We start from the raw sequence: 21,369 nt of genomic DNA on the forward strand, positions 1-21,369 counted from the left end.
CTAATCAATCTAGAGAGCTCTGTCTCTTACAGATGTCAATACAAAGTTAAGTGCTAAAATAATTGTAGTGTAGGCTTCCTCATAATTACTGTTGTTCATTTGGTGTGTTGTGCAAAAAAAGAGAGAAAAGAGGAATTTGCTTTGCCGTCAGCAGCCGCAAATCTCTAAGGAGAAAGAAAAAGATAGCAGAAGGCTGATAGTCATCCATCATTCCTGACAATTTCACAGCCTAGAATAACTTGACAGAGACCCAGAACAAAATGTTGTTGAGAATTGAATGCTGCTAAGCTGAGTGAATTGACTTTCTGATGTCAAAGCAGGACCTGCTCGCAGTGGCTGATGATTTTCCTTTTCTGACTTCAGAAACACTGACACTTAAAATGCCTGCCGGTACAAATGGGCACATTTGGAACCTGAGGAACTGTTTGAAAACTTTCTAGGTGCTTTTAAAGAATTTATAAGGTGATTCTGGTCAGCAAGTGTGAGGATGAGTAGCACACCTACTGTTAAAGAGTATTTGATCATTACATTCCTCAGCAAGCAGGAATAAGGAGTCAGAATTTTTCCCAATTGTCCTGAAACACAAAATTTTTCAAGACCTGGCTCATTTAATCTAATTTGTCTTTGGTGCAGTGCCAGCCTCTCTTTTAGAAGCCTTGGGAAGGTAGGCTCAGTCTGTCTCTGTGCAGAACATGAGGTTAAATTTGCTATATTTGAATCCGCATATTTATTTCTTATTTTTAAGTTTAAAAATTCTTGCATTTTGTTTAGAATGGGGGCAAAATTTTGTCATGATAACATTAAAAGGATTTAAGTTGTTCCACAGTCTTTATTTAAATATTATTGTTATATGAAGGAGATAATTTTTGTAGTTATTTATTTAGGAAAAAACCATGATATTGGAAATGTTCCTAAATTATTATAATTAGGCATTTATTTACCAATAAATATTGCCAGTTTTATCTACTATTCAAACAGTAACCTTCTAAATTGCTTACAGCCAATAAATTGTATGAAGAAGACAAACTGCAGGGTTTATATGGAAAGAGCTCTTGTTTTATGAAAGACACATTATATCTTAGAAGTGTAAAAGAAATAGAATGTAAATAGAACGTGTGGGTTAAGCCTGCCATCCCTGATCAATAATGCAAAAGGTTTAGCAGGTTTATTTGTAAACCTAGCAGCACAGATTTAGCCAGAATGGGGCCTTGTACAGTACATGCAGGTATTTAAAGGTTAGGAATGAGGAATTTCATTAGTCTGGCAAATCCTCTGCTGTCATTCCCCAATCTCTTTGAATTATTTCCAAATGTATTCTCACTTTTTTTTAATTTTTTTTTTTTTTTTACTAATGGCTGTGTTACTACTACAGAGCTTTATTGCTTATTTAACTCCATCACAAATTGGCACAAGGAGCAAAGATTTTCAAAGTGCCTTGATTCCCAGTAATGATATTACAGCAACTATCTTTATGTTAATGTAGTTATAGCTGGGATAAAAAGGTTACAGCATCAAGCCTGCTAGTCTACAGCATTTTATCTGTGTTTCCAGTTTGCTTAAAAAAGGTAAAGCAGGATGTTTAATAGACTGAGGCATGGATCTGGTATTTTACAGCATCCACTGCAACCTGAAAGCAGCACTGAGGGACATAAACTGAAAATTGGTTGAAGAAAACACTTTTAGTGCATCTTTGTGCTAAAATAAAAACCCAAACAAACATCCCCCACACCTTTTGTGGCAGAGCGTGGTCCCTTCCCTCTCCTTCCTTTTTGCCTTCCCTTTCCATCATCACAATGAAAAAAGAAAACCTTAGGCTTTGCTAAGAGTTAAAGAATAATGTATTAATAGAGCAGAAGGGCAGACATTCTCCCATTTGAAATGTGCAATTGTTTTCTGCATGTGCATAAAGGTCCTACCTAAAATACAGACTATCCAAAAAGAGTTTTCTAGGCGTAAAACAGCTCTCATTGTCACATACTGCTCAAAAGTTGTTTCTTCAAATGATATAAAATATTTTGCCTCTCATTTATTCTGTTCTTTTTCAAGAAATCAAACATGAGAGTTTTGTTGAAGACAGTGTTCAGGGGAGCTCTTGTATCCTTTTTCTGACAGCTATGTTGTGACTGGGTAGTTGTGTACATTTCTGTGGTGTAGAAACATGCAGGGATCTTTTTTTTTTTTACAAGGACTAAATGTTTAAAAGAATGGAGATATTTGAATTTCTATATCAATGTCAAAAAAAGAATATTTGCAGTTTTAATAATTCATTGTTTTCGTGTACTTTTTAGTTTTAGGTTGTAAAACAGAAGTTTGTTTGCAGATTGCAGAGTTTCTACAAATGCTTTTCAAGTGATCTGAGGTTGTCATCTGTCTGACAAAGACATTTTGTTTGAGATATTCATCATTTTGTGACGTTTGTGTTTTGTTTACATTGCTTCAGTAATTCACTTCTGGGACTAAAACTTGCTTTTGAGGTTTAGGCACACTGCAGCATGCCAAAAAAGCATCAGATTCTTCTGTATTTGAAAGCTTTTGGGCCATCAAGAGATCAAAAGCTGCCAGAATCAAACCTGAGATCTGCCATTATAAATAAGGCACTGACAATTCTTATTGTGAGAGGTCCTCCCAGGGGTGAAAGAAGCAAAGAGAAATGAATTGCCCTGACTTTTTCCTAAGAAAAATCTGGCTATGCAATGGTATCTTTCTTTGGGAAACTTATGTGTATATTAGGAAATGGAGTCTGCCATAACGTGTTCTGGTGCTGAAATAACCATTTTTACTCAATTAAAAATCTATTAAGGTTAAAATAAACCTTACAATCCTTTTGTGGTCAGCAATACCAAATTCTGGACCAGAGCTGTCCTGGTTTCAAACAATAATTTACTCTGCTAACCTTGTATTTATATACAGAAACTTACAAAATGCAAAGAAAACATTTTTATAAACATCAGAACAGATATTTTCAATTTACCAGACCATTTCTCTGGTTTACCTTTCATGCATATATAAAGGATCATAATTCTTTACCAATTCTATTCTATTACACAGGTCTCAGCAGAGGTAAATAACTAGAGTAATTCAACATACTTACCAGGAGTTGTGTTTGTAATGAAACACTGTCTTTTCCCAGCTGTGTTTTAGCAATTTTTAAAAAATATTAAACATGCTGTTAATGTGATTAAACCCTTGAAGCTATTTACAAGAGACTTCATATATGTTTATGTCTGAATGTCTCTCCAATCTTCTGCTTGTTTGCTGTTGGTAAGGACATAATGCAGAACTGCTGTAGTTATCACATTGGAACTCAGCAATAAGATCATCCAAGCAAACATCTAGAACAATGTTATTTCAAAGCGATCTATAAGAATTGTTCAATAAAGAAAATGTTCCTTATATGTATAATTCAGCTTTATCTTTATTGATTTGTTCATATTTTTAATAGGTTTTAGAATTGTCAGTGTTCTAGTAAAATATCCTATAATCTGGTTTATTGTTAGGGTAATAGAGTTACAAACTTGGACAAAATTTTAATCTATCCTGCAAGGCAATTGTTGATGTTTTTTCTTATTGGCATGCTTTTAAAAGTCAATTCCTTGAGGAAGAAAAGGCTGAAAGCATGTGCTGTGAGGAACAATATGAGAAGAGGAATTGTCCTTTCCAAAAGAGGGAACCTGACTAATTTTTTTGACCAAACTCATTTATGGCAGATGGGCATTTTTTAACATGGAGAAATCTTAATGTTCACATTTTTATGTCAGCATTCCATAGGAGCTGGCCTGGTACAGACAAATAAACAGCACTGTTAGAACTGCCTTCAGACACAGGGAAGGCACAAGGGCTTGCAGGGAGTGAAGTAAAAAGCACAAGGGAGTGAAGTAAAAATTTCCCCTTTTTTATGTCTGTGTTCTTCTTTCTTAACAGGGCTCTGGTTCATGATGAGCTGTAACCTTTCCTTTAGCAAGCAGTACAAAATACTTGTATATTTACAGAAACGAGCTCCAGGAGGGGATTTAGCAGCTTTTTCCTTCCCAAGCCACAGACTCTTACAACAACAACTTCTGTTTGCTTTTCTCTGCTTTTCTTTTTACCCCTCTTAGACTTGATAAGTGAGTCTGTCCACAGTCTGAGTTGCAGTGATTAGTTCTTAAGCTTCTCTTTTTTCTCCTGTATAATTTTTTTCTTTTATATGGCTTTCTCGTGTACACTTTATTAATTTATTATTATTATATTTAGTGGCAAGGTTTTTATGTGGTGGTGTGGGACTGTACTCTGCAAGTTTATTTGTACTGGAGTCACAGATATAAGGAGAGGATATTTGAAATTTTGATGTGAGGGCCCTGTTTATCTTCAAGCTCTGGTCTGGGGCTGTGCTGTCACAGGTTACCAGTGCAGTGCTGGCACTGTCACCCATGGAAGGAAGGAAGGTCCCCTCTGGGGGAGCCTTGGGTGGCAAAGTGTTGCTATAGGACATGAAATAGAATGACACAGACACAGGGATCTCCAAGGTAAAAAGAAGAAAGTTTAATTTCTGACTCCAACATTTATAGATTTTCAAAAGTGACAGTGGATTGGAGGGTGACAGTGCCACCTCTCCAATGACACTGGACAAACCAACAGTCCATCAAATTTCTCCTCCTCCAGAAAAGAATGCAAAGCAATAAGCATTTACAGGAAAGTGCGTGAGACAGTTCCTTACAAGAATATAAACATCAGAAGGCTTAGAAGAACCTAAAAAACCAGGGTGACAGCAAAGTTTGCAGTCAGTGCTGCCACGGAGTGTGGATGACTCAGCTCTCCCACCCCAGGGATCTCAGCAGCTGGACTGTTTAGGTTTCTTTGATTCATGCCCAGGAAATCCCTAATGATCCAGAAGTAGGGCAGTGCTAAGCCGTGTATTTCACCCTCCTGAGACACCCAGTGTGCTGCTCTCACAACTGACATCCCAAATCTGAATCACCATTTTATTTCTCACAGTCATGTTTTCAGCTTCAATCTTTATTCCTGGCACAACTAAAATTCCTGTTGAATCCAGTGTCAAGCACATAAGGACCACAGAAAATCATTCTCCCATGCAATGGGAATTTGTGCTTTGGTGACAGAGCACTGTTTCAATGTTGTGGGAAACTCCTCATTATTTTTCAAGTCATATTAGCATTTTTTGTTTATTGAAAGTCTTCTGCTCCTGCCACTGGATGCACTTTTTTTTGTTTGTATTTTCCTGCCTCCCTAGTGATGAGTGGGTTCCTTCCCCTCCCCAGGCTTGGCCACCAAAATAGTGTTAGCAGATTTTGCCTGTGTGATACGTGGTTATAGGCTGGCTGTCAGAGCAGTGTTCATGAGGTGATGTAACTATAGATCTAAGCAAAATCAAGGGAAAACTTATCATAGGCATTGCAGTAGAAATAAATGTAAACTGCATTAGTGTTCTGGAAAGCTCAGGGCTTAAATGACACTCTGGGAAATGAGAGATGATCAGCTGTGATTACTTTGTAAGGGAACTGAGGGATGTCTTGGATCTTTGATTACAAATTTTTTCTTTGCTAATAATTTGCGTCTTGTGCTGTTACGATTTTAAAATTCTAGAAAATCTGAAAGGAATTATATTTACATATGGTTTCCAAAAAAACTTGAGTCTTTTCCAAAATGAAAAAATTGAACAACATAAAGTGTGAAAGATCTTTTTGCAGCATTACGGTTAATATTGAGATGTTGTATTAAAATACTGAGTTATGAGAAGCAATGTTATCAATTTTCACATTTCCCCAGAAGGGTTTTCAGCAACTTAGAATATTCCATCAACCTGGCATGTTAAAAGTGCAGAATTTACCTGTTAAAATGCACAGAGCATTCATAGCAGCCTCATAGCAGCCTGCTGTTACTGTTGCTTTGCAGAAGAATAAGCAACCATTTAGAGAGGATGTTTTCTCTACCAGGAGGGCACTTCACAGCAGATTTCTACTCTACCTTTTGGAAGGGATCTGAAGGAAAATCAAATCTGTATCTCATTGAGAGGGGCTTTGGCTGTACATGATACAATTTTTTTTAGAAAGATGTTCAGCCCTGTACCATATTTATATCTTTTTGGAGCCTTGTTTTTGATGGAAAATTACCAGAATTTGTGCTGAGACTTGCTTAGTATCTGTGTAATATTTCTTATAACTCAATATAATGTAATAGTTTCAGCAAAGTACCAAATACTCAGTACTTCAAAGCCAATAAAGATGAGCAATCCATTTCCAAATTCTTTTTATTCATGCAGCAGATTGATTTACATAAACTAACAAAACAATATTACACTTAAAGTTGATCTGTAACAGTAATAAAAATGTTGCTGCATCACAGTGCTGCAGAAATGTCACTTCCAATCTACAGTGATCACTTACTAAGGATAAATGGTGCCTATGGGATTTTTGGCAAACCCAGCATATCTCTCCCATAATTCTGGGCTGCCTTAAATCCTGAATCAGAAATCCACCCATGTTCAGCAAGAAAGTGTGAATGTTTGCTTAACTTTAAGCCTCTAGGAACACTTAAAGTGGAGCTAAATATTTATGTGATTGAGAGCTTTTCTGAACACAATTTTTTTTTTTTAAAACCACATTTTAAACTCAGGCAGGGCAAAATGAATTTTTACCTCTGGCATTTGAAAGCAAAAGGACCTGACTGACTGGACTGCAGTTATACTGCTCACCCCAGTAATGAGAATTTGCCATTGCTGGGTTTTTTTTCCCCTTTCCAGTGCCAGGGAGGAATGCCAGAGGAGAGTGACACCTGTGTTGCACAAATACAGCACAGGGCACCTTGCTTTAAGACACTTAACTTTCCTATTGAAATCCTCCCTGTTCTTTTGTTTAGCTGTTCTGTTCATGACACTGCCAAAACATGTTTATTCCACATGCTGTGAATCACCTTTGCAAACAGACAGAGATCAGCATTTGAATCTAACATTCAGCATTTCAGCTCCAGAAAGGGATTTTCAAAGCTTTGAGTACAATTCATATATCCCCTTACTATTAGGGTTGGTTAAGGCAGTTCTGAGGTCTTATTCTAAATGTCAAATAGGTACACAAAACCCAGCAGGAATTAGATCAGATTTCCTTCTACTTACCCTTGGGTTTTCTTTTGAAGCACAAAACTTTGAATACATGTACTGTACTGTTAGTTCATGAGTTAGACTCTTGGAGTAGAATTCTAAGCAGTGAAAATTGAAGATACAAGAAATAGTGCTGAAGAACTGTGGAAATCATGAGCATTTTTTTTCAAATCAATACTGCAAGCTCCTGGTTGTCAATGCTAAGATTCCAATGTGCACTAACACATCGATCACGTTTTCTTATAGAAATCAGTGAATTGTGTGGATGTTGCAGTATTGCAAAAGGATTCAGTAGAAAGAGCAGAAAAAACCCCCAGTATTTTAACCCTGCTGTATAGAAATAGAATGGATTATTAATTTTGCAAAGGAAAACTAGAGGGTACATGCTATAATAATATCCCTCATTTTCATGAAATTGATAGCATGTAGTTTATATTTTCCCTTAAAAAAAAGGGTTTTTTTCATCAGTGCTGCAGCTACTCCAGTAAGGATCCAATTCAAATTCTGTCTAAATATAAAGGAGCTGTACAATATGGGAAACCTTTATTCTATTACTATTCAGAGCCATGCATGGAAGAACATAGAAGGTTCAAAGGTTTCATTGTAATAGCTACTAAAATGCTTGAATTAAAGAAAATAAAGGGAAAACCAAGGACCTCCATGAATAACCTGGACACAAAGCCCATCTGTGCTTAGCTACTGGAGAAGTAAATAGAGAGGGTTTATGTTTGCAAGGCTATGATCATAGAAACATGACCAAGACCACTGGCAGTAATAACCAGGGGCTGTGCACATCAAAATGTCATTGTTTTCTAACCCATCAGAGAACACTGAGGCAAATACATTGGTGCTGGTTTTTGAGCTCTCCCATATATCCTGTCTTGCCTTCTATGTGTTATCATCTCCTTCTTTTCCCCCACAGAATTTTCCCACCAGCTCCAGACAAACATTAGCTTTTAACTGTGAAAAATGCCAGCTGCAAAAATACAAAGTAAACAATTGCTGGAAAAGCTTCATCCAAATCTCTCCCTTAACAGGGCTTTCTTTATCTTCCTCACAAGGACCTGCACTTGAAAAGGCTTTTTCATTCTCATCTTCCAGCCTGGCTATCAGATGGATTTCTGCCTTTCTGTTTGCATGCTATTTAAATCGAGATTGTTACCTTCTGTGTGTTTAGGGATTGAGCAAAGCCATGATCCATACAAAAATCAGTGCCACTCTGTCATTGTTAGTGCCACTGTCACCTGCTGCCTGGCAGTGTTTTGGGTGAGAGTGTTCAGCACTCCACCTGCATGCTTTAAGCTCTGCATCCCTTTGGTGTCCATCACCAGGGTGCAATTTGTTGGGAAGTGCATCCCTTGTTGGTGAGGGAGGCTTTCATTCTGGATCCTGGGCTGATTGGCACTTTATGAGTGGCCCAGAAAAGCAGTCTGTGCAGAGTGTGTGGAATGCTCCCATAAGAGCTTAGTGCCACTTCATGCTCTGCTCTTCAGGACACGCTTTGGGCCAGTGCTCATAAACATGGGCTTTTGGTTCTTACCATAGCTCCTGTATGTGCTGACTGTTTTTGCCCCTTTCCCTTTTCCAGACTGATCTCATTGTTTTGAAGCCTCCTGTGGGCCCTGCACCACGAAGGGGATTTGGACTAGAAAACATTTCCTTGGTAGCATTATCTTTTTGTACCACCAAGGAGATGTTACTATTACAACCATTTCAAATCCTACAAAACCTTGTAGCATTTCTTCTCACTGGCTAAATAATTTCTATTAGGAAAAAGAAAATGTAAGTCTTTTCAGCTGCTTCCTCTTGAGGGATGTAAGATATCCGCAAATTTTGCTAACACGTTCCAGAACAGCCAGCTGTTACTATCCACCTGCAGCCATAATATTGATTGAAAAGAATATAGAACCTAAACATGGATAGCTTCTGTAATTATGCAGAATGAGTTTAATACATGATGCTACTTCAAATGTCATCTGGCAGTGGCTGCAATGTGGCATGGAATCCATTAGGAAATAATTCAGCTGGTTGAGAAAGTCTCAGAGAAAGACTGTGCGCTGTTTTCTTGTATTACTGATTCCTGAAAATAGTCATGGATGTGGAAAAAGGCAATGACAAGACCAACAGGGCTCAGGCACCTGTCAGCTAGCAAATGAAAAGTTGCTCTCACATCCCTGTGGCTCTGCAATTTCCCAGCAATGGAACTAGAAGTGTCTCTTTTGCCAAAGTCTGCATATATATTAAGAGATAGGAAATAATAAAAGTACTTGTTTCCCCCCCCCAAGCTGATTAAATAAAGATGCCTTTGTTATTTTTTGCAAAAAAATTTGACCTTTTGCTTCAAAAAATGGAAAAAAAATGGCAAGAAGGTTTCAGCTTCAAACCTGTTTTAAATAACTCTGTTGCCTGGTTATATGCCCTGTCAGGACTTGTGCTATTTTCTTTTTGATGAATCAACAGAATTCAATATATGTCTTGTGACACATTTGCAATTCTATTGGAGATTTTGGCCCAAGGGAGCAAGGAATAGGAGTCAGTCTAATTACACAAGTGCTGGCTTTCCAAATGGACATTTCTGAGTTTTCAATTGAAAGTGTCAGATTATTGATGTTCAGATGAAAAGTTAGAACAGAAAGCTGACTTATGATTGCAAGAGAACAATACTGTTATTCTGTTCATTGAAAAAGTTGCTGTTTTTCCAAAAAAAAAGTTGAGTTGGGAAAACTTGGAGTGACTCTTGCTCTCTTAATTTTCTCTTAATTTTCCAACAGGTCTCACAGAGAAGCCAGGTTAGTGGTCAGTCCACAGCATGGGATTACACAGGGAGTAGCAATTCCTCTGTAAATCCTTTTGAAAGCTTTCTGCTGGAAGAGGGTCTTCTCCACAGTTTCCCTCTGCCACAGAACTTAGTGAGGTAAAAATGAAATCCCAGATGGGGATGGAGCATTGGCTTGTGCAGGTCTTACACCTCCTGTGTGTCTCTGCCTCAGCATATGAGTTTGAGGTCAAAGAAAGAACTGCCAGAAAGGACAGATAACTGGGCAAATGCCTAAACCAGTAATTATTTGTAAAAGCATTTTTTGCCATTGACACGCAGTTAAACCCCATTAGCTGAAAACCACTCATACAGCTCGAGGGTGCTGGGCTGGCATCAAACCCAAAATATCTCCCACACACAGACAAATACCACAATAAAGGGTAAACTAATTTAATAGTTAGCAAAGCATCCTATCAGATGTGTTGTTGTATTAAAATCCTTTGGGTCTCTTTTTAATGTTGCTCTTTGCAACATCCCAGACTTCAGCATTCCTCTCTTTCAAGTAACTAGATGAAGATCTCTACCAAGGGAAAAACACCAATAATTCACAATCTGTAATACATTTGCTGCGTCACTTCCCTAAAATTTTGTTGTGTTGTAAAGACTCGACAGTTTCCAGTTAACAAGACACAGGTGCAGCTGATGAGGGAGGCTGGTGGAGCTCTCAGTGGTCCCCAGCATCCTCCCCCCTCTGAAAGTGAGAATTTACGTTCCCCTCCTGAGCATCAGCAGGTTTTGAAAGCTCCTTAGCTGAAGAGAAAAAGGCTAAATGCTGTCAATATTAAAAACTTTTCCATTTGAAAGGACAAGTGTTCCTACAAAGGGAAAAGAAAAGCATGGCTTATTTTAAAATGTTAGCAGTAATGAATGATTTAAATTTGAAAAGGTCAGAAAAACGCTATTTGTAAGTTCTCATTGGGGATTTTGCACAGACCTGACTGTTATATTACTTGTTTTCTTCAGCATTGATAACAGTTGCAGGTGACACTTTTTTCTTGCCATTTGGAAGTCCCTCCAGTGCAATTTATTTTTGTACAGCTTTGTATAAGGTGCTTTGTCAGAAAAGATCCTAAAGACCTTCTGACTCAAATACTGAAATGCAGCACTTTTTTTGGTGAGCAGGCAGCAATCCCGTGTTGCCACTTTCTCACATTCACAAATGGTGTCTCAAAATCTCACAAGTCATGAGTTTGGTTCATTTTTCTTTCTTTGTGTTTTTTTTTTTTTTCTTACTCTCTTTCTGAAGTACATCTGCCCTTTAAAGGGATGAAAACTTACATCTTTACCTTTTTTTTAAAAAAAAGAAGGAAAGGATAGCCAAGAATCTTGCCAAGGCAAGAACCCCGCTCAAAAAAAGGTGCAGGTTTCAGGAATTCACAAAATACTAATATTTACAGGAGAGGAAAGCAATATCAAGCAGCATAAGCAAGGCAGAGCCCCATTATATCCACCACCTTTGGATCTTTAATGCTCACTCAAAGAAAAGAAGCTCAGCTTAATTTCAGCTAAAAGGTCTTATTAGTAATACTTAATGCCCAGTTGTCTTATTTTGGCTGGTTAAATGAAGAAATTGTTCATGACTGACTTCAAACAATTGGTCCCCAGGTACTTTGAAAGCTCATACTGGTAGCATTCAGCATTGTCCACTGAATTGAAATTGTTATGCTATTAATATTAAATATATTATATAATTTTAAATATTTAATATATGTATGTTACATCAATATTAAGAAGGCCTGACACTTCCTACTGCAAACCCTATTTTCAGTTAGTTAAAACTTCTCCTACTTGTAATGATTTGACACAAAATTTTCCATGCCAGGTGTCTGCCTCAGGCAGAATTTTGTGGTGTTCTATGGTGTGTTTGTTTTGTTTTTTTTTTCCCTTTTAATGTCAGCCAGAGCTGCACATTTATTTCTGTGAGCAGCCAGCCAGGGAAAACCGTGCAAAATAAACCTGGGAGCCTTTTTGAAGGGACCTAATGTGTCCTGATCCTGGGGGAAGGCACTTAACCTTTGTCAAAGGTGTGACTTTCTTTTGGAAACTTGCTTCAGTTGGAAAACCTGCTGGGAGCTGGGTGAACCCTGTGCTCCCACCAGCCTTTTGGAATATGATGCTCAACACAACCATCCACTCCCAGTGCATTCAGCTCCAAACCAAATCCACCCTGATGCATGCTTACTCCCCAAACAGCCAGCAGATCCTTCCAGCACCAGTCAGGAAAACTGCTGGCAATAAGTAGAAAATGTGATGTATTTCAAACACCATTCTTCCTTTTGTTCATGGCTTATCTTTATCTTGCTCACCTTAAATATACCGAGCATCCCTTAATACCTGATTGTGCTTTTGATTCCTGAAGTAAGTCTGCAAAGGACTATAAGGAAAACTTGACATAAATTCAATTTCAATGTCAATTTTAAGGCTAAAGGAATTACCAAGCTTTTCATTTGTTTTCTGTCCCAGTGGTTTTATCAGCAAGATACCTTCAAATCCAATCCTACTGCCCATGTTTTGGAAAGAGGTCCTCCTCCTGCTTCTCTCAGTAGGCAGAACTTGCCTGCCTTGTCTCATGTTCTCCAACATCTGTCTCAGATTTGGCAGCCCAAGCACAGAGCCTGAGACTGCAGCAGTTGTCTTCCCTCATGCTGTGAAGCCACAACACATCCTGGTGCATCCCCAGGAGCTGGTTTGACTCAGTGCTCTCCTGAGAGGCTTTTCTGCACCGTGCCTCTTCCACCTACCTAGAAATTGCAGATCAGTTTGTCAAAGTAATGCAATATATTTAAGATTTTATCTTAAATCTGAAGTGAAGGCAAGGAATTATAATTTCTGGTACAGCATCAGTTTGAATATTTCTTACTTTAGTGGTATTTGTAGACTCTCAAATACCCAACAAGTATTTTTATTGTAAAAATTTCCACAATTTTTCTCTGTATTGATGCTCTGGAGACCAGAACAATTTATAGGGAATTTTAAGTACATTTAATCTAGTTTTATTTTCTTAACTTGACGTGTCTTAAATTCTTGAATACTCATTTTGGAGTATCTCAATTATATTGCTTATAAGATGACAATCTTGTACATCTCTATGACTGATGTAATAATTCAGAATAGTGATACTTTTCTTGCAAAAAATGTTTTAACATGCTCAGTTTGTTTCTCGTCCTTTTGCTCTTTACACTGCCTAACTGGTGTGTTAAAGGATAGAAGTATAGACAGAAATTAGACTAAAAATTAGATTTGTTCGGCAAAACTTTGATTGCTGTATCACAGCCTTTTATGACAGCATTCAGTTCAAAGCTGTTTGCATACCTTATTGAGCAAGCTGCATATTTTTCTAGCCTGTGTATCCAGTGTGCATCCTGTAGTCATTACATTTTTGCACACTCCACTGGCTGAGCTGCATGGACTATTTTAACCATCACCAGGAGCGCTTGACGGAGTTCAGCTGCTCATTTGAGTGCTTCGGTTTGTGTGCTTTATGGCTTCAGTGGTGTGTGTGTGTGTGTGTTGATAAAAGTTCTGCTCTGTGCTGTTGAATTTTTGGTTCTGCCAATCTAGCGGGGTGCCACGCTGGGGGAATCGCACGCGTTGCTGAGCGCTCGCTCCGCGGCGAGCGGCAGCGCTCGGAACGCAATAATCGGCAGCGTTTTGTTAAATGAGCTGCATATTTTTGTTTTTATATACATTGCTTACCCAGTTGTGTACATTTGCCCAACTCATTATACAAAATAAGCTTGATTGGAATAAGAACATTCTCTACCAGCTGTCTGCTCTGAGTCAGTATGGAACAAAATTAGCAACTTTCCCTTTCCAACAGTGACATGATTGCATCCAAAGTTTAAGGCAATTGGTTTGGAGATCTTGTTTGTTTCATTCACTCCATGCAAACATCAAGATTAACAAACCAATTTGTTGCAACTTAATTTGTTTTCAAAAATATGAACACAGTTAAGTAAGAGAGGAAAATCTGAACATTCTAATAGAGGGAAATGTTTCCATGTAGAGCACAAAGCATGCAGAGACCTGAATACCATTCTCTAACTTAAAGCCATCCACTATAAACATTAGATGGAAAATAACTAGAGACCTCTCAAAGTGGATATTTTATCGGATAAGCAATATCCTAAATACCTAAAATTAAAAACATAACATTCTGTAAATTCAAGTGCATTCTTTTATCCAGAGTTATAAAAATAAGTTCATCTCATGACCACTAGAAAATCTCAAAATACATGAAAACTCTTGTGCTGGGATATGTCGTTTCCCTACTGCCTTTGGTGCAAAATTGAATTACCACCTTCAAAAAAGTGATTTTCCCAACTTGCTAGTTTTTCATGTCAGTTCTAGTCAAACCTACAGGTTATTTTTAGGTTTTGCTTTTACTGATTGGCAGAATTTGCAGCATAGAAGTATGTGCACCCATTCACAAAATCTTCAGCACTACCTTACCTCAAAAAAAACTTAATTTTTCTGACGTACAGAGCCACTTAGGGCTATACAGTTTACCTGGCTTCCTTCCTGCCCCATATGAAAGGATAAATGTACCTGGCTCCTGTTTGTGTCCCACTGCTGATTCCTTTCATTTTAATCTTCTCACTCCCTGTTGCCTGAGCAGACTGCCTGGAAGGTCCAGATTTGTTTTTGCTAAGTTTTACATATGAAAGCTTATTGTTTTAGTCAAAAATTGTTTGATTTTTAAACAGTGATCAATCAGTTCTTAGGCTTCTTGTGGACCACTATGAAGGGTGCCAACATTACAATAGCTTGCTCTAAAAGAAAAGTGTGCATATAATTTTTAGTGGTTTGTCTTCACTTCTACCTTTAAAAAACAAATGTACAGAGAGACATAGAAATTGAATGTATCACTATATTGTGGACTGTTTTATAAAAACTAATTTAGACTTTGCATTTTGTTTTCTTGGAGTACATCAACACTGGGTATCAAAAGAGTTCAACAAATGAGGGATACTGCATTTGCCATCTGAAAAGTCAGTGTACTCCATGAGATGAGCTAGATCCAATTTAGACTTTCGTAACAGAGACAGAATAAGTAATTTTGTATGAAATTACTTGAAGCAGACAGATGGTAAAGAAAAAGGTTTTGTCTCTGTTTTCTCTTGTCTTCCCCCTGCATTAATTTGCTTTTAGTATCAGTCCATTAAACTTAAAGATCTAAATTCTACGCTTCCCTTGACCTATTAAACATCATCTTCAGTTTTCCCAAAGTTTTAGTTTAAACTAAAATCAGATTCAGAATATTTTCTTTTTATCTATCGTATTCAAACAACTGATGGCTATGTGCAATTTCTGGGTAGGTATCCTGTACTCTTTTTGCAAAGGAAAATTCTTCCTTTTGCCAGGGGAAAGGAAATTTTCCTTACTTTGGGGAAAAAAAAAAAATCAAAAAACTATAATACAACAAGAGGTTTTACAAGAGGTTTTAGATTGTTGGGGAAAAAAAAATATCTTCACTGAAAGGGTTGTTAAGGATTGGAACTGTCCACTAAGGGAAGTGGTCACCTTCTCCAGAGGGATGTGGATGTGGTGCTCACGGACATGGTTCAGCCCTGGACTTGGCAGTGCTGGATTAATGGCTGGACTTGATCTTGGAAGTCTTTTCCAGCTTCAGAAATTCTATGTTTCTATCCTGTGATGCTGTGAAGCAGGTAGAAGGTTTTCACAAGGAATGCTACCCCATCTCCCAGCTTTCCATCCACCTCTGTAATGTTAACTGCAGCACACTGGACTAGCTCTGCTTATTTTTTCATCTGGCTAGGATTCCTACTGAAAAATCAGTGTGCTAAATTAAAAACATTTATTTCATGTATATCAATGCAGTGTGAAACAACATGGACATTTTAAATACTTGAACAGACAGGATATCCATTATCTGAGTCTATGGAGAATACCAATAATTCATAAGGTACACATCTATTGCACATGTTATCTGTGTATATTTTTATGCATCTGGTATAGACTATGAATGTAGAAAGTCTTTCAGAATTTATACCTGGTCTCTTTTCTTTTCCTTTTTTTTTTTCCCCTCCAGAGAGTAATTTTCAATGTTGTCAACTTCAGTAAAACAAAAAGCCTCTACAGAGATGGGATGGCTCCAATGGTGAAATCCACAAGCCGACCAAAATGGTGAGTTATTCTGTCAAAGAATTAATGAGATAAATGAGTTTTACTTGGCACTTGTACCAAAGCCCCCATGGCTGGGGAGTACTTTTACCTGGGAGTATGGGAACCTTGATGCAGCAGTCTTGTGAGGAGAGATTCTCTTTGGAACAGAAGTGAATGTGAATTCTGGAGGCCCCTGTAGTGCCTTGTTTCAAGTGCCATGACTGAAGGGATGTCCATTGGAGCAAACTGAGGAGTCAGGGCTGAGAAAAATTGTTTTTCAGCAACTTTCCAGCTCTTAGTACAGTAATTGTACCATTTCTCACCTGCATTAATTTCCAAAAAAACCCTGCAAATATTATGGGAGATGGACTGGACTGGGGCTGGTCTGGTTTTGAAAAGCTGCTTGGAATTGTTCTGCCTGTTTTGGGGTGGCTGGAGCTGGGTGGGGGAATGTGAGCTCTGAGCTCTGCCACGTGAGTTGACCTCGTGTGAATGAGCAGTGCCTGGTCTGAGGCAGAGGGAGGCCAGACAACCTCATATCAGCTACATAAAATGTACAAAATGGGAACTCATGTGCATATTAAACATGTGAATGCCCATATAGATTGTACATTTTCTCAAAGCAAATGTAATGAAATATCTACTGTGAATAATAATATGTAAATCTAGTGAGTCTGAATGCATGCAAGACTCCCAAGAATTATTTGATTTGCCTTTGCCAGGAGACTTGTTTGAATATGGATAGTGAGGTTAGGCCAGAGGTGTACAGTAAGTTATTCTTGTCAGCCTTCACAGCTGCTACTTTTTATTGGTTAATTAGTAATACATTTGATCAAGCTGGACATTATCTGGGCTTTATGAATATATCTTTCTTAAATGCTTCAACTGTCACAAATTTTCCTCTCACAAGATGGAAATGGTGGTCATAAGATTGTTCTCATTGTGTGGCTTCCTCCTCACATGACCAGCAGAATGGATATTTGGCTTTTTGTCTAGATGACAAGGTCATATGGACTAAAGAACTGACTCACAGTACAGTTAGTGGATTGAGTCAATTCCAGCTCAATAGGAACATGTAATAACATTGAAAATTAATTTAAAAAAATCCATTGCATTTAGTGTTTTTGTAGCAAAAGCCATGCTAATTGTGTTTACTATTTAACTTCAGAAAAATCTTTTGGGGCATTTCAGGGCCACATTTATCAAGCAAATTTTAATCATCTTTCAGAACCTTTTGCTTTTCTCACTGGGGTCTGGTATTTGCAGCTAAGTGTATTGTGTTTTAAGTTTATCTATAAATCAGATATTGCTTTCATACAAATTTTATGCCTTACTTTGGTTTCAAATTAAAGTGTAAATCTTACAAAACAATGCAAAATGGACTTATTTTTTTAGAACATAGAGGCTCCTTCACTATTTTTAAAACAGATTTCTCTTCAATTTCCCTGGAGATCTATTTATTTTTGTGTTTTATATTTTTAGAGGATGTATTTTGCTCCCATGAAAGTGAGGAATGAATAACATTGCCTGAAGCCAGGCACAGTGTAGGCAGCAGGTGCTGAGCAGCTTCCTTTTACAGGGCTACTACCACACTTTAATCCTGTTTCAAAAATTCAAGATGTAATTTTTTTTCTTTAAAAAGATGATTATTCTATTAAGATATTTTTTTTTTTTCTAATAGTCTGCATATGAAAACAACTTGCTCTGCTTTGAAGGTGCACATTAATTCATACTGTTATCAGGGACCTTAGTGATATTGGGGTCTACTCAGTATAATTTTCTGTCTTGATGTTAATAGGATTTATGCATGTGTTTGCCAAGTGGGAAAACATATATATTATTTTTGGATATATGAGCTCTATCAGGGCTGTCTTCCATTTGGATTATGGCTTTCACAGTTACCTCTGTATCTGTTTCCATGGCATTCTAGTGCAACCTGTAAACAAAATTTTCTCTTTCTGTGTTTGCTGAAATAGGATTTAGCAGCAGTGGCAGCTGCTGTGGCAGCACACAGGTGGCTGTGGTCCTTGAACACGAGCAGGGCAATATCCAGCTGCATTGATTGGATCCTCTTTGATGTTTTGTATGTGTTAGTCTTGTAAGCAATACTGCATCATTCAGTGCTGCAAAAGTGCTGAGCTCTATGTGAGGGGAGGAAGGTGTGGAAGGAATTCTTGGAACTCTCCACCTCATATTAGGGTTTATGGGTTTATTTAGGGTTTATGTCAGCATTAGGGTTTATGTCAGCAGTTTTTGTGGGCACAATGTAATTCAATTAGAAAATGATATATTAAGTACAAAAAGCTGAAGAAACACTAAAGGTTTCAAAATCCAGTTAAAGGGAAGATTACCAGCAGCCATGGGCTACAAATACTCTGTAGCTCAGGCTTCATCTCTGAACTCCTCTTTATGAAATATTTGAGGAATTAATCATTATTGTGCCTGCATTTGTTCTGTACCAAAATTCACCCAACTTCCTCTGACCACACTGATAGGCACACCCCTGTGTCATGCATAACTATTCCACTCCCCTTTTTAGATGATCAGTTTTTACTTTTAGATGATAAAGTGCCTTTTGTCCTTTTTGCATTTGAGAGATATAAGTAAGTTATCCCTCTTAATAGCAGATGTTCAAGCCCGAGTTAAGGCTTTTTGATTTAAATGAAAACTCCTCCTGTATTCAGGCTAGAATTTGACTGTGTTGCTCACAAACCCCTGCATATCAAAAGTAGATTGGCCTCAAGAGACTGAATTTTAATATTTGTTTTGAATGTGGTTATGCAAACATGGCTCCGAGCTTTGCAACACTTTGTGAGTTTGATTCTTGACTCTGGAACAAATTGCTGCCAAGTGCTCTTGAAGTAGAGAGTGTGTCAAACAGAGATCAACGTTTTTGACCTGTATTCTCTTGCCCTGTGGGGTAAGATCTTTAAATGCAGACAGCATCAAGGTTCAGCTCAGTGTTACTGATGTAAATGGAGTGTATCACTGTCATCAAAGCACTCTATGTGGACACAGATGCTCTGCTGTTGACATATTCTTCTCTTTTGAGGCAAGGCCAAACACTTCAGTAATGAGCTACTGAAAAAGAGGAAGCAGTAGGGATATCCTTGAGGGATAAGGAAGAATATGGGTTTCACTGTAAAGAAAAAGATTTCTTCAAAAAAAAAAAAATTAAAGCCTGGAAAAAATTCTTAAAATGATGTATATGTTTTTCCCTCATGTGGTCATGGACACTAAATAGTAAGGGATTCTATCAGTTGTACCAAATTCACTGCATTGAAGCCCAGCTCACATAGAGAAATACAGCAATGTGTCACACCTTGTGACATCAGTTGCTTTCCACAGCAGACTGGACAAGATAAAACTCCAGATGTTATTACAAACCAAGGGAACAGGCTGTGTCACTTTAACATTTTGCTGAAAATTTACTGGTTTTTCAGCTGTATTGCAGCAAGATTTTAGAGAATTGGAGGGTATTTTAAAATCAAAAATTACTATATATAAATTTTTAATATAAGACCTCAGTATCATAGAGACCTGTTCTGGTTTGCCTGTGTCTGTTTTTCCTGTTCAGTGGATATGAAGAATTTGAAGGGAGGTGGATTTGAGGAAATTGAATTTTTGCTGTGTTTATGGACTTTGTACTGTAATCCTATTTTTCCTTGCTGCTTGATTTAAGTGCAGCATTATTTTGTTGCAGTTTCTTAATCATGATTTCACACTATGAGCTCTGTCTTTGGAAGTAAAGGTAGCAAAAAAGCCTGCCATGTGGGCAGAGCAGTGGAAGACCATCTAAGTGCATATACTGTACTAATTTATTGATTGCACAAAGTTTTACAAGTTTCTCAAAGTTAAATAGAAGAGTGAATTGTTGAAGAGGCAGCAGATTTTCCAAATGATGAAGTGAGCAAATATTCCCTTTGGGCAGAGAACAGCTATAACTCTTGATTATTCAGTGTGAGCATTGCCTCATTGGGGACATTAGTTTTTCAAATTGTGCTAATCTTTTAAAAGTAACAACTGGCCACTCATCACCTTAGGTATTTCAGCAAGATCATGTGCAAAACTCTAATTAGTATTTATAGAACAGCAACTCTTCCCAGTAGAATAGTAGCAGTAGCTGGCAAATATCTGGTTGACACCTGTTAAGTCTTTAGACATCCATTGTATTTTATTCTGCATTTCAAATGAGCAGAGAGCAGTAGGTGAAGTCCCCATAATTAAGGGATAAAGGATAATAGATAACATGGCTCTTGAGTGGATGAACACAAGGTTAAAGGCTGTTCTGCAGTTTTGATGCTGTATTTCAGGAACTGTTTGTTTGTAAGTAATAATGCTAGCTAAAATACTATTGAGCCTTCAGCATACGGAGGATTTATGTCTAGATCTAAATGTGTTTTGTTTATAATGTCAGATTTCAAACTGCTTCTTGGCAAAGCAGCTGCTTTCTTCCCTGTCTTTTATCTCACTCAGCAGTGATGGCTTTTAACTGGGTAGGCCCCTTCCCCAGCAAGCACTCTGCTACCTCTGCTGCTAAAACATCTACTGCTAAATGCTCACAACACATTGCTTCTGAAGTGTTTTTCTTTTCCAGCAAACCTGGAAGCACAGAAAAACTTCTGGGTAATTAATTCAAATTTGAATCTTTATGTATCTTGGTAAATATTGTCATGATGAGGAATTTTGGTAGACATCAAGAAAAGCAATGTAAGTTTTATGAACAATACTCCCATATGTTCCATTCATCAGAAGGGGACAAGTCTGAGAAAATCTGAATTTTGAGTAGCTAAAATGTGTCGCTTCTTGCCAAGTTTCTTTAACATTTGTGTCTACAATGCAGTGTTACAATCACTACCATGTCTACCAGGCTGCATTATACATTCTGAGACTTTCAGCAGCATTTTTAGTATGTATTTATATATCTTTAGCCATAAGATAAGCTGTTTGTGAAATGAGCTGTCATTTGTGGTGAAACAGTTTGAGAATAAAGCACTAAATATATATATATCTTGCTAATCTGAAAGACTAAAATTGCTTACTATAAAATATGTAGCAGGCTGGGGCTAGTGATAACATCACCTGAATTTAGGTGAAGAAGATGAACAAGCTGTTAGCATTACCTGATTCCTTCCTTGGCCTATTTTACAGCTTTGGCTACTCTTGGAGGTTTGTTCTTTTGCCAGCTCTGTGATGTCATGTGTGCTTGCTCCTGCTTTCCTGAGGGATGTGGTGAGGATGCTTTTGGAGGCTCAGGGATGTGTCCCGTGGCACAGGTGGGTGGTGAGGCAGCCCCTGCCAGGTGCAGCTCCAGCTCCTCAGAGCTGCCCCC

The 21,369-nt window shown here is 37.8% G+C and overlaps 1 protein-coding gene across 1 annotated transcript in view; it reads left to right on the forward strand.

Annotated features, from left to right (window-relative positions):
* The window catches only part of AGBL4 (AGBL carboxypeptidase 4), an 870,267-nt gene that overhangs the window by 200,828 nt on the left and 648,070 nt on the right, over window positions 1-21,369 (forward strand). Inside the window, exon 4 of the mRNA XM_059853862.1 lies at window positions 15,964-16,058. Coding sequence (XP_059709845.1) covers window positions 15,964-16,058 — 95 coding nt within the window. The remainder of the gene's footprint in view (window positions 1-15,963; window positions 16,059-21,369) is intronic.

This window comes from Haemorhous mexicanus, chromosome 9 (assembly GCF_027477595.1).
Source record: "Haemorhous mexicanus isolate bHaeMex1 chromosome 9, bHaeMex1.pri, whole genome shotgun sequence".
Taxonomy (NCBI): domain Eukaryota; kingdom Metazoa; phylum Chordata; class Aves; order Passeriformes; family Fringillidae; genus Haemorhous; species Haemorhous mexicanus.